Genomic DNA, 22,393 nt, shown 5'->3' with positions numbered 1-22,393 from the left:
CAGGTATCAACGATGCGTTCTAAACGTCATCGATCGAATTCTTGCGCTCTGCAGAATCGAATATTCTCCTAGTCAACGTGACGAATTTTCGAGAACGACAGCGAACATACATAATGTATATACATTCTTTGAATTAATTTGGTTAAGATTTTCATCAGCAAGATTCTCATAGCAAGTATCTTTCAGAGAAGTAGTATATTTGAATGTTTTGCTGCGGTAATATTATGGATTTTCGATGGCACATCCGATAATATAAATACATCATAAATCATCTAACAATACGTTCGTAATATTTGCATTATTTATCGTTAATGTATTCACAGCTGATTAAGCACGATTATATGATCAATAAACCTATCCTTTAGAATATCAGTAGATGTCCAAGATAAATCTCAATTAATCATTGCAATTCTCTACTTTACAATATCTTTTATCTCCCAGCTTCCATCGTCACTTAATCAAGATTAATCAAGGAATGTCTCTTATCTAATCATCGATGCTCGCACGATCTTTCCAAATTTTAGGACCAACTTCCCCCAAGTTACAAAATACTTACGTCGAAGACTCTTGCAATAGTGTCAACGTACTACTGCCATTACTTCGGAATCGCATGATCCACCTACCCTTCGTTTCTCCGGGTCACACCCTCTTCGTATCTTCTGCTCTGTCATGAAAACTTAAACGCGCACCATCGACTGTCATCGGCCGATCTCACCGCATCTTTGTCGCGTCCGATATAGACAATCGTAGGAAAGGGTCGCGCGTTACTTGGCGAGCGAGCGGACCGGGGCTGTAAATAAAAGAGGAGCGATGGTCGGGAGCGGCGCGTCGGCCGGTGCATCTCGTCCGTACGCTCGAGCCACTGGGCGTGACAATATGCTCCTGCACAGGTGTACGAGCAAAGGTATAGGTAGGTTCGCCGAGGCGCCTCGGGGAAGAGGAACGAAGAGAGCTCTCGCCGCCCACGCGATCGCTTTGCTCGTTCCTCGAATGAGACAGAATATAAGAACGAGCGAGACGGGGTTTTCGTGGGAGGAAGAGAAAGGAGCAAAGAGACGACGGCGGAGTAGAGGAAAAGGAAAGAAAAGGAGTGGAACGGAAGGAAAGGAAAGAAGAAGCGTGGAAAGGAGCCGTAGAGGATATAGGGGGAGAGAGTAGCATATGCACGTTGAGAGAGGAGGAAGGAAAAGGTCGAAGGTGTAGCCTTCGAAGCTGGTGTGTGCTTTCGAGAACGAGTACGTGGCTGCACACCTGTGCCAATGCAGCATGGCACAGAGTCGCATAACAGGTGGAAAGGTGAAAGAAAGAAAGAGAAACAGGCGGAAAGAGAGCGGGAGAGAGCAAGAGAGGGGAACAGAGGAGAGGGAGATCCCCACTCGACCCCGAGTCTGCCAACTCGAACATTACTATACGCCCTCCGGGACCCGAGAGGAGGAGAACGTTCAGACTACCGCCTTCCTCCTATGTTCTCTCTCTTCTATCCATCTCTCTCTCTCTCCCTCTCCCTCTCTTTCTCTCTTTCATCCTTATCTTTCTTCAACGCTTTGTCCGTCTCTGTCCCGTTTCCGTACTACCCGACTCCGATCTCCTTCTTTCCTTCACGGTCGCACTTCCGTTTTAACGTCGGCTAACTCTCGAGGCGGCTGCCGCTGCCGCGCAAACGCCGCCGACAAACGCGTTTTCACTTGGTGCCGATGAAATGGCCGACGAGAAAACGTTCTCCACCCTTGCAAGAGCGGCGACACACGCTGCGGAGAGATTGCAAAGTGCCGACCCGCCCCGGCTTGTAACGCGGTTTCTGGAGAAGCGCTCGCGACAAGGATCCTCGATGTTTCCTATCTCATCGAGTTTCTTCTTCGCGGAGTTATTAAGGAATGAGTAGCTCGTCTGCGAGAAAAATTTTCTATAGTGTTTGTAATAATTTGTTTTAGGGCATAAGGCGATTTAGTCCAGAGAGGAATTTTGTATGCTTATTGTCTGCGATAGTTCGATTTGAAATATGCATTTGTACTTACGGCGTTATCGTAGAAATGGCTTTGCTTATTTTATCGATTTTGAAGAATCGTTAAAAAAGATCTCACCATTTGTCGATGGAAACGTTTTGAAAAGCAAAGGTGTATATTAATTAATAATGCATGCGTTACAGTAATCTGTCAATTTCCAGAAATTCCACGACCACGTGCATGAAAGAATTTCTAATTCTTGCTTCGTAATATGTTCGCATCTTATACATATCAATTATGCTGCAATTCTCAAGACTATTGACTCTAACGTAAGATTACTGATGCATCGAGTATCAGATAAGACACGCAAAAGGAAAAAGTGGAAATTAGCTAGATAAGACCGATCTACAGACGATCTACGTCATGAAGTATAATTAACATAATCAATGACTAACACACAAGTCTCGTATCTTGTCTCTACCTTCCATCTCTTCGTCTCATCCATAACCTGCAATTGAAAATCTATCGAACACGATGCGATAGTCGCTACCAATCGATTAAAACCGACATGCTCGCAGCTACCAGATGATCCCACGGCGTTGGGACACACACGAGGCCGACCATGCATCCAGGTATAGCGGGCCACGCCAGCACGAGCGTGTTTGCTTAAAACGCGTTCGCAGAATCTCGCTGCGGGATGAATTTAGCGGGACAGCGGGGCGGATCGGGGCGACGGGGTTGCGCGTGTGCAGCACGTAAATGACTGGCATAATAACGGTAATACATCGGGTATTATCTGCACGCGTTCGCATTTTTGTGAACAGACAGGTTTCTCGGCGATTCCCGCGAGCGAGCGAGCCGTTCCTCGCTTCCACGCGATGACCCGCAGTTTTTCAGGTCGCGCGGAGTATCCAGTCATCGCGATGCCGCTGATACGATCGTTCATGTCTATGAGACATCGCCTCGCCTCGAGGAATCAAAAGAGAGAATCCAACATTGTTCGCGTGTTTCGTGTCCTGTAAAGGTTTTCTTTTAACAAATATGGAAATTAGAGAGGTAAGAGATGTACCGTGGTTCGTGCAGAGGATTCGTGAGGAATGCGATGAACTCGCGCGTGACGCGCTGCACGAGAGAGACGCGTGCCATCGAAGAGAACGCCGTGTCCGCTTCCACGCATTGCCACGGATAATGAGTTTCTCTGGTGCACGATGCTGTGCCATGCGTAATGGGCTTCGATTCGTCTCAATGCTACGCAAAGTTGCGAGAGACATACGTCTTAATATTTTTGCTTATGTTCGCGTATTTCCACAGTTTATATTTCGATCGTGGGACTAGAATTTATAATATTTTTAAACGATGACTACGATAAATTAGCCTAAAGTTGAGTCTGATATACGAAGAATAATAAATAAAGCGATACTTGTACGCGGACAAATATCTTAGAATTTTTTTTACATTTCTAAAGTTACGAGTGTCCCTCGTAAAGAATCGATGTGTTCATCGATAACGTTAAACGAGTTAAACAGTCTACTGCGGAGTGATGCATCTAGAATGTTCCTCTTACGTCCAATATTTAAAGAAGCTCTTTTTAGTGTAGCTGCATGCTCATTTTACTTTACGCAAAGGTATTAAAGAGAAATGAAAATTATCTAGGTCTATTTACGTAATGTAGTATATCCTTTTTTACATGGAATGAATGTAATATCGTCCAGTGTACACAAGGAAAATTTCATTCAAGTTGCTCGAATAAGATGATACATTTATGCGAGCGATTCCTCAAAATATTTGAAACACGATGGAAGAAATGTTTCTTCAAATATCGCGAATTAACTTCGATTTACATTTAGGAATTTATCTATTTACGTTGATTTCCTATTTTTCCATATTTATCATATTTATCAAGACAAATAATACACAGTAAATGTTCGTTTAACGTACTTACGTTATTCGTTAAAGCACAGAATCAGATCGTCTTCGTTTTTTTTTTCTCGCGGGTTATAGTCCGCTAGTAGCGGTTTAAATTTGCACCCACGGTTTTGCAACTGTCTGCATAATTGCTGATTAGTCTAGACTGTTGCACGCGAAACAGCATTGAAGACACCGCGGCCGATCTTTATCGTTTGTTCTTTCGTTAGCGGATCCCTGAAACGTATCACCCCCTCTGCGTCGCCCGAGACTAACGATCCCGTTTAGCGAAACAGTAAGCGGGGATAATTAAATTTAATTGTGTATACGATCGCTGCAAGATTTAATTGGAGCAGTTGTAACGCAACGATATTTGTTTAACCTCACAGCTGGCTAGCACCGAGTCAATAACTTTTTCAAACAGAACCGAGTTAAATTAGACAAGGTGCAATTATCCTCCTTAATACTTTTTCGTTTGCTTCGTCATCGCGTCAATAATCTTCTTGCATAAAAATTGTCTTCTTCAAGTTCAAATGTTTCATAGCAACTACGACTTGGACAATCGACAAGTTTTCACTTACTATTATACGTGAGCTTTAATCATGAAATAAAATATGGCTATTTGGCTCAAGCTAAGTAATTTTCCTGTAATTCGCAAAATTCGGTTACGAGCAATTTTTAAGTCATCTACACTCGAAAATAAACTACATATTTGACTTAGCTAGCGAGATAACTCAAATAATACTACCTTATTATGTACATTTTTTCCTTTATTCGAGCTGCAAATTTAATCTAACAAATCTCGTATCCTCGACTTTCGTCGATAACAGTGTTCCAGAGTTGCGTTAATTAAATCCCCGTTAGGGCATAGTTATACGTCGAATCGCTAAGTGAAACATAAGTTAGAAGCGAGATCGATCAGGGGATTAACGTATCCCGCGAGACTGAGATAAATGTCACGGTGTAACACGGACAAGTTGGATCACGAAACGGCTTAATAGTACAAGACAAATTATCGGCTATTGATAGTCGCTTTCCGATCTCGGCAAATTCATGCCCGCTAATATATAAATTTAGAATCTCGTCCCTCTTCTACGGTTGATCGATAAATCTCGCGAGTCATACGCGAGCATCGTTAGCTCGTCACGTCGCGTGTACGTTCGAATTTTGTATCGGCGATATTAGCTTGCCAACCACGGTGTCTCAGACAATCAATTTCTCTGCTGGCCTCGATTAGCCGAAAATAATTCCGCCGCTAGATCGTGGCAGCTAAGCCGGTATCTATAACCCGCGTAAAACCGATCCATTCAAACAGGTTCTGATGATATCCAATAATACGGTACCTAATGCTTCACCTAATGATACCATCAATGATGATTTTATGAAAATTCGAAAGTAGAAAACCGCAAGTATTTGCGATTAATTTACTTTCGCATGTATATCGTGCTTTGTATCGCTTATTAACATTCTTTCTTTCCTGCCATTGATAACAAATATAATTGATCTGCTTGACCATTTCCTTATCCACAAAGCCATGAAATTCCACGATAGAAAGTGTTGTGATTAACGTCGTCCGATGACTCTCGCTATAAACTGTACCTTTTGGAAGCACGAAACGCGAGTGTTAAGAATAACGAGTGTTGATATCGTGAATTTGAGGTTGATCGGTAGCATAAAATTACAGGTCGACGATATCATTGTCGATTTGATTGACGATCACGCGTCATGAGACTCGTTTATACTAAATAATGGTAAAGTAGATTGTAACTGTTTGCGAAAGTCTCTAAAATCTCGGCCACAAGGACGTTGGTCAAAAAGCTAGTGCAAAATTCACAGAGAGAAACAAGTTTATACAAAAAACCAATTAACCTGAGCTTCCAAAAAACCTAGTTTACACTTTAGAATCCACAATTCTCTCTTTCTCACCAGTAGCTACCCGTGAAACTTGAAATAAAATCAAGAAGTCCTCCTACCTTCGACTGATCTTGCTGTTGCAGCAATTGTTCCCTGAGCAGCTGCAGCTGTAGGATCATCTCGGAGAGCCTGCGCTCCTTCTCTGCGAAGCTTTCCGTGAAGAGGAACGCTGACGCGCTATCCTGCTGGACCTGACTTTCCGTGTTCTGCATCCTGCCAGAGGCCGGGGGTGAGGGTGGCACGCTGTTCGCCACGCTGGCGACGCCTCCGCTGCAACGTACACCATCAAACCACGGTCAATTACGCTTTACGTACGTGTACACGCGTAGGGAGGTCGTTTCTCGTCCCTGTAGTTTGCACGGCACGGTGCACAACGGGCGAGAGAAACCGAGAGAGCCAGCATGGAAGAAAAGGACAAAAAGTAAGAGAGCGAGAGAGAAGGCGATGCACAGACACAGAAACAGAGGAAGAGGGAAGAGGAAGCTGCACAAGCAGTCCTGGTACGTAGATCAGCCACGTACGAGGCTATTCGCGTGCGAGCAAGAGTTTCCAGTGGCTCTGCCGGTCTCTGGAATGGGATAGTAGTTGGCGTACATAGGGCCGGGAGCCAGGTGAATAATAGATAGGGTCGCGGCCGCGCAATCACGGTAGCCCGAGTGTTTGCCCCCGTGATGGGGTGTTCCTCGCTCTTTCCTTCCATCCCTCTCTGCCAACCCACCCCTCCTATTCTCCTTCTCTTTCTTTTCCTCTGCCTTTAGTAGTCGTTTCGCTCGCTCCCGCGCACCTTTCTCCTCGTTTCACCGCGGTTTCTTCCTTCTAAAGTGCCCTCCTGGTCTACGCCCGGAGCTCTCGTTCCTCTCTCTTTTATACCGAGGAAAATGGACCACGAATAAGTGATACGGACGCATTGTGCCGGAGCAGCGGCAGCGCGATGGGCTATGCAACGAGAGGCGAGCATACGAAATCGTGAAGGACATCGTCGAACCAGAGGATAAGGACGAGGATTGAAAGAACCGCGCCTTCCGGAATCTAGGGCAATATACATATACGTAACTGTTCCGCCCCGAACTGTATGGCGTTTCTTACGGGGTCAACGGTTAAAGGGACGCTGGAATTTTAAAGACCGACCCTCGCTGGATGATTCAGGTGTGCGTTCTTGCCGCGTGATGCGCGAATAGTTACGAAATCTACTTTGCAACAAAAGAACAAGGATATAGTTTCCTATTCTTTGACGGAACGATGTCGCAATGGTAGATCCACGGTGGTTGTTCGAAGCTTCGGGATAGTTTTGAACTTTTTTAAGGAATTTGTAGCTTAAAAAGGTATCGATTATGTATGGAAAGCTATAGGTATCAAATGTAATAATCCTTACAGAAAATAGCAGAAAGAAAAATACTTGGAAAAAAGGGAAAGTCATTCCATGAGTTCCATACGTTATGGAAGCTTAATTAGACTCTAAAGCACACATCGTACACGTTTCTCGCGACTCATCAACGGCTCAAAAATCGCGCCTCATAAAACCGTTACCTATTGAGAAAAAAGATACGTCCTTTATCCTTGCGCGACCGATGAAAGACCCTTGCTGTGCGTGGCTTTCTTTCGGAAGATAATAACGCTCGGTGGGCGGCTACAAGATTCTATTCGCGCCTGTTGACCTCGGTATCAGGCAACAAAAGGCTCATTCTGTCGCTATTATCATCCCCGCTGGCGACGCCGTACGTTCGTAGGACTTAGCCTTTCCGGCTGACCAAAAATAGGCCGTGTCACGCGTGTTGCTTCTTTTGTCACGCCAATTTTGCGACATACCGTTATTTTCGGCGGTCACGCGGTTAAAAATAAGGTCACCTACGGAGCTGAATGAACGATAAGAAGCGCACGAGTTTAATTTCGTCGATGGGGTACTCCATCGTCGATCATCGGATCCAATAAAACGATTCGCGACACAAACGTTTCACCAAATGTTTGTCTATCGATCGTACGATAAGTTTGCTAATAAAACTGGATTACGCGTAAATAACGACCGCTTTCGATTATCTTTTTTCCTTTTCCCTTTGTTTTTCCTTTTCGCCTTTGTTGGCTTTATATTACGTTTTATCGCACGACATGCTATAACGTAATTTTGGTCGAAGCTTACATTCATTATGAAATTGATGATACTTTTATCTGCAGCGTGTACTCGACGGTTTATATCATTAAACGCTTGCACACGCGTGACACGCATGGTGGAAGTTGGCAAGCAGATATTAGTATCAAAAGTGGAGCGTGTAATAATAATATACGGATTTTTAAATGCGACGCGCCCATTTTAATTCCACGCGCGTCTCCGTTTACAGACATCACACACGATGTAATATACTTTCGATTAACAAGTTTTATTCCATTTGAGTCTCTGTCGTTCCCCATTGAACGTAGAATCCCTTCTTGATTTATGGTTTTTAAAGACTATGTATTGAAGCTTTGTATATGGTAATACTTTTTCTTTCTGTCTTTCTTCTACCATTGATTTTCATATCAAGCGTAAGAGAAGTTAAATTGTAAAGGAAATAAGGCAAATTTATTGCCTATTGGCGATCCACTTCTTTCCACGGTTTAATGATTCACGGTATAGCAGCTGCAATCTGCCTCGAGCAGCGAATAATGCTGGTGTTGTTTGATTTAGTTTGAAAAGCCATCGCGGAATATCTAAGCAGAGAATGATTACAAAATAGCAACGCTCTTGTTGCAGAACAAACGAACATTGACGATTCACGTTTTTCTTTCAGAACCTTCGATTTAATTGATCGAAAATTTCCTGTACTATAACTGCTGTTTATCAAGTCAGAATTTTATCCGATACTTCCACCGGGGTAAAACCAATTTTCCATATAAACTGCTTGACAAATCTTTTTGATTTTATTAAGTTTTTGGCTCAACCGCGTCATCGAGCTTCAAACAAGATGGGTTTATTGGATCAGCTTGAAAAGTAAAACTACTTTATTAAGCTTGAAATCTAACCACCCGAACTTTAATAAATATTGCTAGTGATATATTTCTTACAAGGAAGTGTACAGTGGCTAGCTTGCTAAATTATAAATTATTATGGCATCTGTGAAAATAAGTGACATACGAGTTCGATCACACGGAATAAAATTGACCAAAATCTCTATGAAAAATTGTTCGAAATTGATTCGAATCTACGTACAAAATTTGTCAAATTACGTCGCTATTTAAAAATTGTAAAATCTCCACATAGATAACAAATAATAAATCAAGATATCAACAATTTGCCGACATTAGTAACATATGTGTAAAAATCTACCTACGTCGATCGATCAGAAGTAAACGCAATTTGCTCGAGTTCGCGATCGGTCGTTAAAACAAGTATTTCTATCGGAGCGGGGTCGGGTCCAGAATTGAATGTAATCCAAAAAGCGGGTGAACGTCACGTAAGTGCGAGTTGTCGTACAGTTGGCTGAATTTTGGAAGAATTTTGGCCCCGATACCCACGCGGCGTGTGGGCAGCGGGCTGGCACGATTCTGTCTGCTCGTTCGTGCTTGCCAAGTTCACCGGTTTGCTTTCAATGGTTACACGCTGCCTCGGGGATTGCATTCTGCCACGTTCCGTCTGCTTTTCGAACAGACTCGATGTTACCAGTCAGAGAAGATTCCGCGCGACAGTTTTGTTTCAATCATCGGTAGGAATGTTTGGTAGATTTCTCGTGGCCGATGATTCGGAGAGGAAAACGAGAGAATTATAGAACGAAAGATACGCGTGGACGAATCACTGTGGCATATTTGGCAGATGATTCCGATTCTCGGTTGGAAAGGTCATGCACACCCCGTTGAAATTTTTTCATGATTTTCTTAGTGATTTCTGTGCTTTTCGTTTTCTTTCTGTTTAATATTTAGAAACGTCGTTGAACTTTAAGTTTATTATAGAACTTGAAATTTCCTTGTTTCAATTGTTTTCCAACAATTTTATGATTACCATATTGACAGTGATAACAAGTATCTCGTGTTCCTTAGGTCGGAATTAGATAACTTCTTTACCAAAATAACGAGACAATTGGATCGCAAAATGCTTGAGATCCACGGCACAGCTAAAATTCTAATTGTAGGCAAAGTATTCTATAACACGACGATAAAATTACTCAATGGCAATTTTTACTACCAAAGGTTAATTCCATCTTCGTGTTTCTAATAATACGCACAGTTTTCTAAAGATATATATACATATACATGCTTCTAAATTAAGGCATATTCTAGTTTGTCAACACAGCCAAAATAACATGTTCCAAACCGAGATACTCCAATAAATATAGAAGAAAATTATCTTTACATACTCTTCCATCGAGAACGTATGTATGGTTCCTACACATTAGTCGATTTCTTTCATCACCCTGTACAAAAGAAGTTCGCAACGAGACGGTGATCCATAATTAGCCACGTGCGGATAATCTTTACTCTGTATCCTCGGCGTTGTACATTGTGCGAGAGATGTTCGGAGAGAACGGAAAAACTTCCAGGCGTCCCCATCGCGCCGATACAAAGAATCAATTCATTCACGAGCCTGATTACATGGAGCAATTATTATTACGTGACCGTGCGATATCGACTTTGAATATAGTCTAATCGTACTTCGCGATAACGTACACACGCGCCTTTATCGTACCCACGATAAATCCCGTTCGTTTTACTTTTCTTTTCGTCTTTCCACACTAAGTTTTTTTATAATAAGGTAAATTTCTCTTCGTGTGTGTTATTTTTTGAATTCGTCACTAACGAGAGTTTGTCGAAATTTATTATGATTTTATCATGATTACGGAAAGAGAGAGCTAATAGGTAGACAGAATTCGTTACTGTTCGCGAGATAAACACGGTACTTTCTGAAATATAATATTAAAAATGAAAATTCTGATTTTGAAAATACCTCCGATTTTAGTTTATTCTACATCAATCAGGACTCGATGAAATGTTTGCAACATTTGTAAAGTGGCATGTGTCAATGTCGAGTGAAACTTGTTAACACGAGAATAACTACTAGAACCACTTTTTTTTTTTACAAGTTTATCCTGCAACTCGTTTCCAATCTAAAATTGCAAATTTTAATGCTCGTCGATTGCATACTTTTTATCTTAATAGATCACGATTGGTGTTACCTTTACTTTTTAATAAAACTTCGATCGAATCAACATTATAAAAGTCATATCTAAACGCACATAAAAAAAATATTACTTTTTATCTAGAATATTGCAATATGCTACTAGTTTCTGTTGTGAAACCGTGTTTACTGTAAGCTAATGTAAATTAACCAGTGTCATAAAATTAGAATTAAGAATGTAAATACATTAACAATCTCGAAACACAATATTGCCTATAAGTATATTCTAACAATTTTCCAAGTAATTAATACGAATGCCTACATTGATAATAGCATAACCACTTTTTAACTTTCAGCCCATTCATAGAGTTTCATCAAAATCCGCGAGTACCTAACACTTCGTGGATCTTCCTGCGCGTTTTTAACGTTCGCGTGAAATGGAAACGAAGGAAGGCACAGTCCAGGATAAAATGTCGACTCGTCCGATTTCTTATCGTCCTCTCCTCGGACGCGTTTCTTTGTCCCTGAGCCGAGAAGTCGGATATTTTCAGGCTCTCTCTCTGTGGACCCTTTGTTTTTTTGCCCTCAGCCCTCGCTCCCGTCTTCCGACGATTTCCTTTACGCTCGCTCCTCTTTGTATTTCACGGATGGATCTCCGTTCGGTAACGAAGAGTCAGTTTACGACTGGAATCTGTGGATCTTGTCGTTCCCCGAACAATGGACGCTTTTGTGGGCCACTTGCGGGGCCAAATTTAAGCAGTTCGCGTTGTTATTCTCCGCGGCCGATACAGAGGAGTGGACAGAATAGAAGCTCGATACTGCTGCTGTAACTCTTGACGTTGCTATCGGAGATGTTAGGGTTTTTCTCGCGTACGTTGAATGTCGAAAGAGAGTCTCGAGAAGAACGCGAATTATGGCTCGAGAAATATTCTAATTCACATGGAACAAACATTCCCAAAGATATTTCTGTTAGCGTTAAATATTCTGGCGAGAAAGTTATAACTTGAGATTTAGATCGATTTTAAGATTGTGTGGTTAATATAAAACCTAGGAAATTGAAGTACACGTTCAGATTTTTTCAAATTACCCTTATTCAACTTCTTGAAATGAAGTTTCAAGCTGTATAGAGAGACCTAGCGTAGTATGCAAGCTTGAAAAGTAAAAATCAATGATGAACGTTTCCCATGACAGTTTTTATATTTGAACAGCGATAGTTCTACGCTCGTCGTTACAAAACGGAGAGTTTATATATTGGACGATCTATTCGAAGAGTGGTGTTTGAAAAAAACAGCTAAAAAAATACTCGGAATATTTGTACATTGGACGATCTATTCGAAAAATGATGTTTAAACGTTTGAAATTCTACCACCACTATGGATGTAAAAAATAATTTGTTTCGCGACGATTCTCTTTTAAAAATTCTGCCTTAATTTTGTACAATTTTAAGGACGAACTTGTTGGGAAAAGAGTAGCTTGTATAATTGGAGTTCGTTTAATCGTTCCCATATAATCTCTTTTAAATCGTATCTACATTAATTTTTTCCATTTAAATAAACGAAGTTGTGCTATATGTGCAAATATACTTCTTATAACCGCTGTATTTATGGATTATGTAAAGTGTATAAAAGTGGCAGATAGCTGGTCGGAAGACAACGGCAGATTAAAAGCGTGACGATTGCAACATCGTGACGAATCCACCAGCCACGAGTGGCAGTTAGAACAGAAACAATATCTGCTAATTAAAAGGAGATATAGATTGCGTAATATGGACGACAACGTACATGGAACCGTGGCGGATCTCGTCAAAACTCGCGCGGTGAATCTGGGAAACAGGAAGGAACGCTCGCCAATGGAGTCGGCCTCATTTCCCCCGGCTGACTGGCCACTTCCTGGCGCCGTTTAATTAATGTCGTCCACTATCGTGGTAGAAACACAGAAAGGAAAATTGTAAATAGCCGATACGCGACAGCTGGAGCTACTCCATTTTCTAACGATGGACACTCCGATGTTTGTGAAGTTATTCGAGATACCTTGGATATTACAAAATGGTGAACTTTAAATGATGTTTTCTTTTTTCGGAAGATAATTCACGAGGGGGATATCAAGGAAAACTGAAGATAGTCAAAAAAGAGTTATTTCAGGTTTTATATCTGAAGTGCCGAATGATTACAAAAAGTAGCTACGCGATAACAGATCCATTTTAACGAAAATAATTCGCTGTCATTTAGTTTTTAGATCGAGAGAGCGTAAAGAAAGATATAATTTTTCGCTATAATTTTCGTTGAAGTTTGTTTCCTTGACAATTTCGATTATTGTCGCTAACTTTAAATTCTATTTATTAGAATCCTTTAGATCCTTTAGATCGCGTAAGAAAGTTTACGATATTATATCTGATGGAAAGAAATTTCTTTGATAAGAAATTAGAACCAAGTAAGAAAAATTAAATATTCTTCGTATGAGATGTTCACAAATTTATGGTACGAATGGTAATTATTATTTTCGATATTAACTATTATTTTATTTTCCACCATAACTATTTCTTTCATAAACACGTTAAAAATATTATCAAACAAGAGCAATTCTTCCATGTTCACAAGGATCGTACCATTTTATTTCCAAGTATCTCACACACACCCCAATTGATCCCCCTGAAATCCCCAAGAACTCGTACATAATAGAACATGAGCAGAACACTAACCAGTGCGCGTTGTGTCCGGTCGGCGTAGAGGAGGGTGGCGGACTGTTCCGCCTGTTATTACTGGTATCGTCCTGCAACGACAGCGACTCGCTGTTCATTTTACAGGTTAACCTCTTCAGAACGTCGTCCATTGATCTCTTACTGGTAACAGTTGTTGCGTTACCGCCGTTGTTATTGTTATTGTTCTGCGTGACGGTATTGTTGTTGTTGTTGTGGTGAGGATGGCTCGGGTAATAGGGGTCGACGGTTAAGGGGGTTGGCGGCGAGCCACACTCCGAGGAGCTGGCCGGTTCCACGACACCACCCGACGACGATGATGTGTTCGTGTGGTGATGGTGATGATGATGATGGTGATGGTGATGGTGGTGAGGATAATGGTAGGAGGCTAGAGTCTCCTGGCTGGACAAAACGATCCTTTGTCGTTTGCTTTGTAGGGAATTCGACGACGGCGAGGGCGAATCTCGGAGATCCGGCTCGCTGGTAGTCGCCGGCGACGAACAGCCGGACGACTCGCAGTCACCTCCCCTCTGATGAGGGTAACACTCCTCGATATCGACGGGGGTGGTAGGACCTTCTTCACCGACGGCTACCTCGCCACCGGGACCACCGGTCACCGACGAGGTCGTATCCTCCTCCTCCTCGTTGGCGCCTGCCACTGTACCCGTACCGCCCCCGCCCTCCGATAGCTTCGTTGGTGGTGACTTCCTCTTTGAGGACATCCTCAGTCTGCAACGAAAAACGAAAACACAAATGGTTAGATCTTTGATCCTTCGAATCGATGTAATGTTTTAAAGAAGCCCCCCGAAGAAGCGATCGAATCTAGTTGTAAATCTCTGAATGTAAACTCCTACTGTGTGGAAAATCATAGCGAGAAGAATCAGTGAACTTCTGCTATATATAAACTCCAGTTACGTATAAATCGTTTATCTTCTAATGAATTTAGATAAATGGAATTCTATCGCAGTCAGGTGATCAATACGCTTGTACGGCGATGTTCTCCGATGATAGGAATTCTGTGTCGGATTTAGCTCTATGACACGATATAATAACAAGTTAATTGCTATATACATATATTATAACACATCGATATTCAATAACTCGAACAATCCAGTATCTTAATTAAGAAAGTGATATAGTTTTTAATCTAATCCGATGATGATGAACTGTGTATTTCTTGCTTATTATTCGAGATGCTTCTGTGTCGCATAAATTGCCACGTGTTATATATACGGAAAGGTATGAACGATATCGATACTTCATTTTTTGTCTATTTTTCTATCACGTGGCACGATTAGTACTTTGTTTCCTCGTGTCACATATGATGTTGCATAACGTCTACAAAGTTGCAACTGTGTCGCGCAATGATCGGAATTATCTCCGTCGGCGTTAAATGAGTACTCATGAATCTAATTATAATTCATAATGTAACGCGTTGACACGTGTCACGGTTAATGCTACTATGCCGTCGATAGACGATCGCGAGGCTATTCTTCATTGGTGATTCAATAGGAGAGGAGAAGAACACTGCCTTTGCGACTAAATTGCAAATCAATTGATCTTTGTCTTCACGCTTATAGCAACAATGTTGAAACTGGTAACAAAAAAATTACTCTGACGTCTTTCACATTACCAGTCACTGTTTCATATCCCTTAAAATAGCTAGTAAGATTGTCAACAAGTAATTTTCATAATCACCAGAATATTATGCGGCATACGAGGTTTTACTCAAAATTCTTTCTCTTCTTTTTAAATATTAATGAGAAATTTTAATCGTCGTAAGTCATTTAAGGAATATTAACTTAAACCTCCCTAACATTTTATCTCCAATTATCTATGCATCTTCTTCCGTCATTTTTCAAACCTAATTTAAAGATACGTGGTTACAATATTTATTTTTTACATAAAAAAAAATTAGTCAAAAAATGTACAATTAATTCCATGAACGGAAGATATCATTTTAAAAATAATTCTACAGAATCTCAAATTCTCATCCATTATCGCAAACTTTTGTTTCTCAGCCTCAACCACAATTTTAGGATCGATAATACTTTCGTGTGTTAATGAATAAATAATAAATAATAATAAAATATTAACGAATAAACCAAGAAACATATACCATCGTTCGAAAAACAATTATACCAACATCTCGCACCCTATTACCAATCCATCCTTCTAACCCATCCCCTGAACTCAATTCAAGGACAGACAGATATACACCAACTCCAGGCAAGCAGTAGAAATCTCGAGATCGCCTCCTTACACCTATTCACCAAATACATCGTCTAAACTCTATCTGTCACTAATTTAGCGACGGACTCTAGTCCAGACTAGTTCACCAATTTCCGTCTCCAAATTACCAAATCTAAATCTAAATCTCGCAATCGATCGGACCCGGCCGAGAGTTCGTGATGCTCCGTAGAGAATTACATAATCGAACATAAGGCGCAATAATCGAGCGTGATTATTAAGCGTGGATTATTGTTGTGTACGCGTGTTGTAACACGGTCTATCCATCAATCGGCGCGACTGCCGGGCGGGGGAAATGGTCGGCCGATTATCTTCGGCTTCTGGTGAAGACGAGCGAAGGTTGCGAGGTCAACTCAACGATCCGACACTTCTTTCAGCTCCAAAATCATCCGACGAACCGATATTCCGAAATCGTGTTCTTCTATTGAAATCGACCATTCTTTTCGACAAATTTGATCGGATCGACTGTTGCTTGATTTTTTATTTCAGAACACGATACATATTTTTAATATTTACCGTCGACGATTCTTATTGTCACCCCTGATGCCTATATTTGACCGAATCGCGTTCTTTTCTTGACAAAACTATCTATTTCCTTAGAAAAATGAGTCATTAGTATAAAGTTCAGGTTTTACGCCAATTAATCTTTAGTCTAAGGATAACAACTTTTATTTTTTCCATAATTAGAAAATTGTTCTTTTTTATCTTCAAATCAGGCCTCTTATACTTAATTAGAAATAGGAAAATTGTTCTATTAGATTCTATTAGATTTAATTTCTTTCAGAATCTTTCTTTTTTTCCTGTAGTAGAAGAAACGATATTCAATAAATACCGTGAACAATTAAATTAGAGGAGGAATTGAATCATTCACGGCAATCACCAGAAAGAGATTTTTTCGGTTCCCATTGTTTTCCTGGGTATTATTCCTGGTAAACTAGAATGTTTGTGTTTCATAATATGAAGGAATAACGTACATTATATACGTTAGTTGCAGAAGGAATATTTCGTAGAACTATTTCTATAAACGTCAGAATTTTTAGTGCGTATTACTTTAATCTAAAGATGAATCGAATTAAAATCAGATTCCATCGAAATACAATGATCGTGAGGTAATATACGTAACGTATATTTATTCTCTTCTTAGAAGGAAAATATTACACTTTAGTTCTAGGGTAATTAACAAGTAGAATAGTTTCTGAGAGCAGAATTAATTTCACTTATGAAATAGACAAACCGATATCTATCGACTTATGAATCACATCGCTGTTTTTATCTTTCGTCTAGGGAAATAATATACAATTATCTGATTCTGAGAAGCAGTCACGGTTTAAATGTTACGAGCTTGTTCAATCCGGAAATGGGATGATACTTCAGATCGGATCAGTTTCTTAGGCTAAAAAAAAAACTACAAATCAGATAATTATACAATTAATTGTGCTCCATCATTGTTTTTTTTACGAGGAAACAAAGTAGTTTTCCTGTTTTACAAACAGAAATATGTACCCACTTCGTGCGGGCGAACAGAGCGTAAACGTTTATTAATTGAACGTTGTGCGTATCTCATGTCAGACTGATCTTCTAAGTGAAAATCATCAAGTTGTCAAGTTTTGCCAATTACTGATAAATCCTCAAGTCTATAATTACCGACAGAACGATGTTTGCGGAAGAAATCTTATTCTCCCAATTTCGGACAACCCCTGTACGATTCTAATTCTCTAGCGTTCTCCAGTTTCTTCGACACGACGATAACGTTCTATCCATCGACATCTGGACGCGTCGATGAATTTTACATAACTTTCTTCCTCGTCATACGAGAGTAAGAGACTACTTTTTTCGTGTGGTCGCGAGAAACGCGTAAGCTACACGTGCACGAATGCACGCGCGCGTCTCTTCGATGATTGGGTGCGGTGAACACGTGCTTCTTCGCGAGAAGCAGCATGTGGTACGCTCGTAGCTCGTCCGAAAAATCTGGATTTCAATAAAGCAGTATAGTTCTTCGTCGATGAATCGACCATGCGTGAAAGAATTATGGCTGGAGTAGCATGTTGTTAAGACAGAGGAATTTTACGAAAAAGTATCCTTCATATAAAACGTCAATAAATATTGACAATACCCACAGCAGGATAATATAAACGTATAAAATGGAGATAATTATTTATGCTCTGAATTTTCACTTCCATTGCTTGATCCAAACTTCAGTAGTCTTGCGTGATGAATTTAGGATGAGCAGACTATGGTCAAAAGTCCATAGGGTGTCTTCGTTGATCCCGGACTCGAGATAATCGCTGTACAGATGCCGAATTTCTTCTCCGTTTGTATTCGTATACTTTGACGGCGTTTGACACAAGAGAGGAGCTATTTTTACGCAGATTATACGTTTTTAGCGTTCAACGTCTAAATATTCTCGGTACGAACCGAACGGCCATTCTTATTCGTCAGCGTGTACTGTCGAGAGCCAGACTTTTTAAAGTGAAGAATCGATTGCGTAAGCCGTAAGCAACCATATTCGTAGCTCGAGTGTCCTTCGTCTTAGCCTTTGCCTCTTCAGATAAGATACGTAGCAAAAGACGTAGTACTACGTCAGAGACATTAGCCGAAATTTAAAGACGCGTTATTACGTCGGGCACTTCCAACTTTTACGAAAGGATCGACGTCATCTATTCGTGGGAAAAGCTTCGTCAATTAGCAAACGTTCATTCATGGGTAAGTGTTAGAGTTCAATTTGATTGATCGTAAACGAAAAATATAACTGAATAAAAAAAAAAATCTAACAATTTTATTTGATGGCGAACGAAAAGTTATTAATCATCGAGTAGGAAATTACTTATCGAGTCGAGTAATTACTTATCCTTAACAGCTTACGTACAAATTTTGTTCGCTTGAAACTAAAATCTCTAGAGAATAGGATCCGTATCTTTGAAGAAGAATAAAATGGAAAAAGAAAAAAGGCACAGAGTTTTGACACAGAAACTTTGCGTCTTTTGGTTAAAAGAGGCAACCAAGTTTTAGTCGGTTAATTAAAAGGAGAAACCGAGTAATTTGAACAGGCTTGTGTAAAGCTAAACTCTTTAACCCGCGGAACAGCTCAAAGTCCAGCAACGACGCTTGGAAAAAAGAAAAAAATTTCATTGCACTAAAAAGTGCAAGTAGGCTGTTCAATGTTTTAAATTGGATGCAGCGTAAGATAGAAAGCGTAGCAAAATCAATGTTTCTATTTATATCGAGTCGGTCTTTGCCTGCACCAAAACTCTTTCAGCCGGAAGAGGATCTTATCGTCAATAAATTATCACTTTCATTAACTATCTAAACAATTTTATAAAACAAGATACACAGAAAATGTCTATTACAAATTTATAGAAGTCAAGGCGTATGAACTCCTTAATAAGAATGCTTCGATTCAACAGCGAATACTTTGATGGCGTAGGTTATCTCGTTAAGAACAGGAAATGCTTTTATTTCGAACGTTCTAAAAGAAGGAAAATAGATACTTTACATGTTACAACGCAATTTCATCATCCACATGATAGAATTTCTATTATTCCAACCAACAGATGTGATTGTTTGGATAAGGGGAATATTTCTGACGTTCATTATATTTTTAGAAAAAATAACATAATTAAGAATTTGCCGACCTCGAAGCATTTTGAATTCGAAACAATTTTTCCATCCAGCTTTTTATCGAATTTTAAATTTCGGTAAAAAGATTCTTTCAGACAAATATTTTTCACCATAAATGTTCGTTAGTGGTCCTTGCTTCAAACGTCCTATCTACAATTTCGAAACGTTGCTTCGTCGTTATTATCTTTTCCTCCCGCCTTTGTTTTTTCACATTCAATTTAAGATATTTAGTCATTATTTCATAACAATTTTTGTAATGTTACTCAAACGGCAAAAAACAAAGAAGATTTTTAGTATTTTAACATGCCTTGGGAAATAAAAAGATGCTAGACAGGACATACTAATTAACAACGACAGCATTTCAAACCAAAAATTCGTCTAATTCAACATCGTTCCCCAAAGTCTAATAATTCGACAAAATCAAAACATCTTCAAATTTTTCTATTATAATACTAAAATATACAACGTATGTAGTTCTTCGTAATAAAAATTTCGTCGTATGAAACATCAGCGTCTGTCGCGATTCGGCGCGGCGGGAAACCGGCTCGGTGGTGCGCGCTCGTGCAGACCGCGTGAAATCGCGAGATAAATTTCACGCGGAGGCCGTGCTTCTATCATTGTTACGTTGCTGCGGCTCGTTTCTGCATTTCCATTGTCTAAACGTGACGGAGGGCGCGTTCTAGATTTCTCGCGGCACGTTTTCGTCGTGTTACGCGCTCTTGCTCGTTCGCTTGTTCGCTCGCACGCCCGCCTAGCGTCCTTATAGAAGAGAAGTGTATTTCTGTCGCGGGGGACGGACAGAGCGAGAGGAGGAAGAGGTCTCGCGCGCCGCGTAATTACTCCGCGAAACGCAGATCTAAGCCTAGGCCGTCTAGGAGGCGGAACGAAAACACGAGGAAAAAATATTTTTAACCGCCAGATGCTGTCAAGGACCAAAATCATGCGAGAAAATCGCGAAAAAGAGGAGGGCGTTCCGTTGAAAATGTATAATACATACAAATTTGTTCATCTCCAAGAATCCCATTGTGTACGTTTGTATTTTCGCAAATACAAAACAGTTTTTCTAGTGAAATTCGAGGGGCAAGGAAATGGAAAATATTTTATGGAAACGACTAAACGCAATCTGGAAGAATAATAATCGTAATATATCATCTGACACTGCTTGTTCGTTCGATCGGCACGAAGAAATTAGTGAAGCACAATTTGAAGATCAGAGTTCGGGCTTTCGAACGTGCATGGCTCTTCCATAGAGCAAAGAGTTTGATAGTGGGCCGACATCGATAAACCGTGGACTCATCTGTTGCGAACGCGAGATAAATCAACGGATCTCCCCTTTTCTGCTCGAAGAGTGCCCTCTCCTCTCTCTCTCTCTTTCTCTCTCTCTCTCTCTCTCTCTTTTGCTCGCCGCCATGCAATCTTCATTCATTCAGATACCGATTCATTAACTTGCTGAAATGAGCAATTACACAAGTAATTTTTTTTCTGCTCCTTGTTCCACGCGTGGAGGTCGCTTCTCCCTTCCAGCGTGTCTCTCTGTAATTTTTTCCCTGTCAAACAGCTATCTCTCGATTCGCGATATTCCACCGATGGAAATGTCAGTCGCGTTCTATTTCGTTCCGGTCGTTCCAATGAAAGAGAAACTTGCACAAAAGCTGATAATAAACCTTCTCCTTCTTTCCTTTCCCGCTTCTTTTTCGTTTCTTTTTTTCTCTCTCGAAATCGGTTTCTTAGAACGATTCTACTCCCTCGAGTTATTTCTTCCTTTTTTGTCGTTCCCTTTTTCGAACACCGCAATATATAAAATTCTTGGAAGCTCAGCAGTTATCTATGTAATCGACGGAACAACGAGCCCAGTTTCTCAATAGACGACTATAAAAAAAGTAAAAAAAGAAAAAAGATAGCAGAGGGAAGTGAAGTAATTAATAGGAAAGAATCGGTTGCACGCGCGTTGTGTCGGAGAAATAACAGGGAGGAAAAGGAACGAGACGAAGATACAGTTAGAAATGAGACTGATCGCGTTATGGTTTAATCGCGTTATTACGACTATCGTGGCGAGTCATTATGAAATTGCCCTCGGTTCTAGATCGTATAGTAAATCGAGAATCGAGACGCAATTATCTTACGTTCTCGGCGTACGAGCGAATACAATGCTCCTCGACTTATCGGGAAAGGTCGAACATCCCAGTTACATTTATTACATAGATAAATTATCATCGGAACCAATGTTATGGCTGCATTTAAAATTGTGCTTGCATATCATCGGCAGATGCGACCGTAATGCCTCATTATCGTTCGCTCTGGATCGAACATTGCTTCCTGTATTGGTCGAAATGGAACGAGGAAATGGTACGATTCGATCAGAGTGTTACTCTGATATTGTGCTAACGTTTTTCGAGATGAAAAACATCATAGAGAGAGAGAGAGAGAGAGGAAAGAGAGGAAGAGAGAGAGAGAGAGAGGAAAGAGAGGAAGAGAGAGAGAGAGAGAGAGCTTAGTTTCTGTCTTTAACTATTTCCACTCCGACTGCGACGACACGTGATTGTTATCGCCTCCCTCGTGATCCCTGCATTGTAGTTTCTATGTATTCAAAGATCGATGATGAAACGAGACGAAGAGTGGGAAAATATGTTTTTTCCAGAGATGGAAGTTGCAAAGTTACTCGCGAATCGCGGATACTTGGAATATTATATTTCGAGACGACGCTGTTTAATCGCGATTTAACGGTCGACGTAGTTGGATCGAAGCAGGGATGAAAATAAAAAAATAAAAAATTAACGATTTCATGAATTATTTTAGTTATTTCCATAATGGAAGCACAGTTGAGTTTAATATTGTACGAAAAAAGAAACAGAATTAGTCTGCTTTGTCAAGTATTTGGAAGGTAGTTGAAAAAAATTGAATCGCCATAGTGGAGAAATTAATTACCAACGAATGGTTAAAATAAAAATTGAAATAGAATTTTAAGAAGTGCAATTAAGAGTTCGATTT

General features: G+C 40.4%; 1 protein-coding gene across 6 annotated transcripts in view; it reads right to left on the bottom strand.

Moving 5' to 3' along the window:
• LOC122568149 (transcription factor SOX-6) overlaps window positions 1–22,393 on the bottom strand; it is a 322,224-nt gene that overhangs the window by 35,527 nt on the left and 264,304 nt on the right. For all 6 annotated transcript variants that reach the window (XM_043727547.1, XM_043727545.1, XM_043727550.1 and 3 more), the window contains 2 exons: window positions 13,541–14,266; window positions 5,822–6,032 (listed from right to left, as the gene is read on the bottom strand). In XM_043727547.1, coding sequence (XP_043583482.1) covers window positions 5,822–6,032; window positions 13,541–14,266 — 937 coding nt within the window. The remainder of the gene's footprint in view (window positions 1–5,821; window positions 6,033–13,540; window positions 14,267–22,393) is intronic.

The sequence above is a fragment of the Bombus pyrosoma genome, linkage group LG6, assembly GCF_014825855.1.
Source record: "Bombus pyrosoma isolate SC7728 linkage group LG6, ASM1482585v1, whole genome shotgun sequence".
NCBI classification, from domain to species: domain Eukaryota; kingdom Metazoa; phylum Arthropoda; class Insecta; order Hymenoptera; family Apidae; genus Bombus; species Bombus pyrosoma.
The sequence above is the reverse complement of the archived record's forward strand: the minus strand, read 5'-3'. Positions and strand labels throughout refer to the sequence as shown.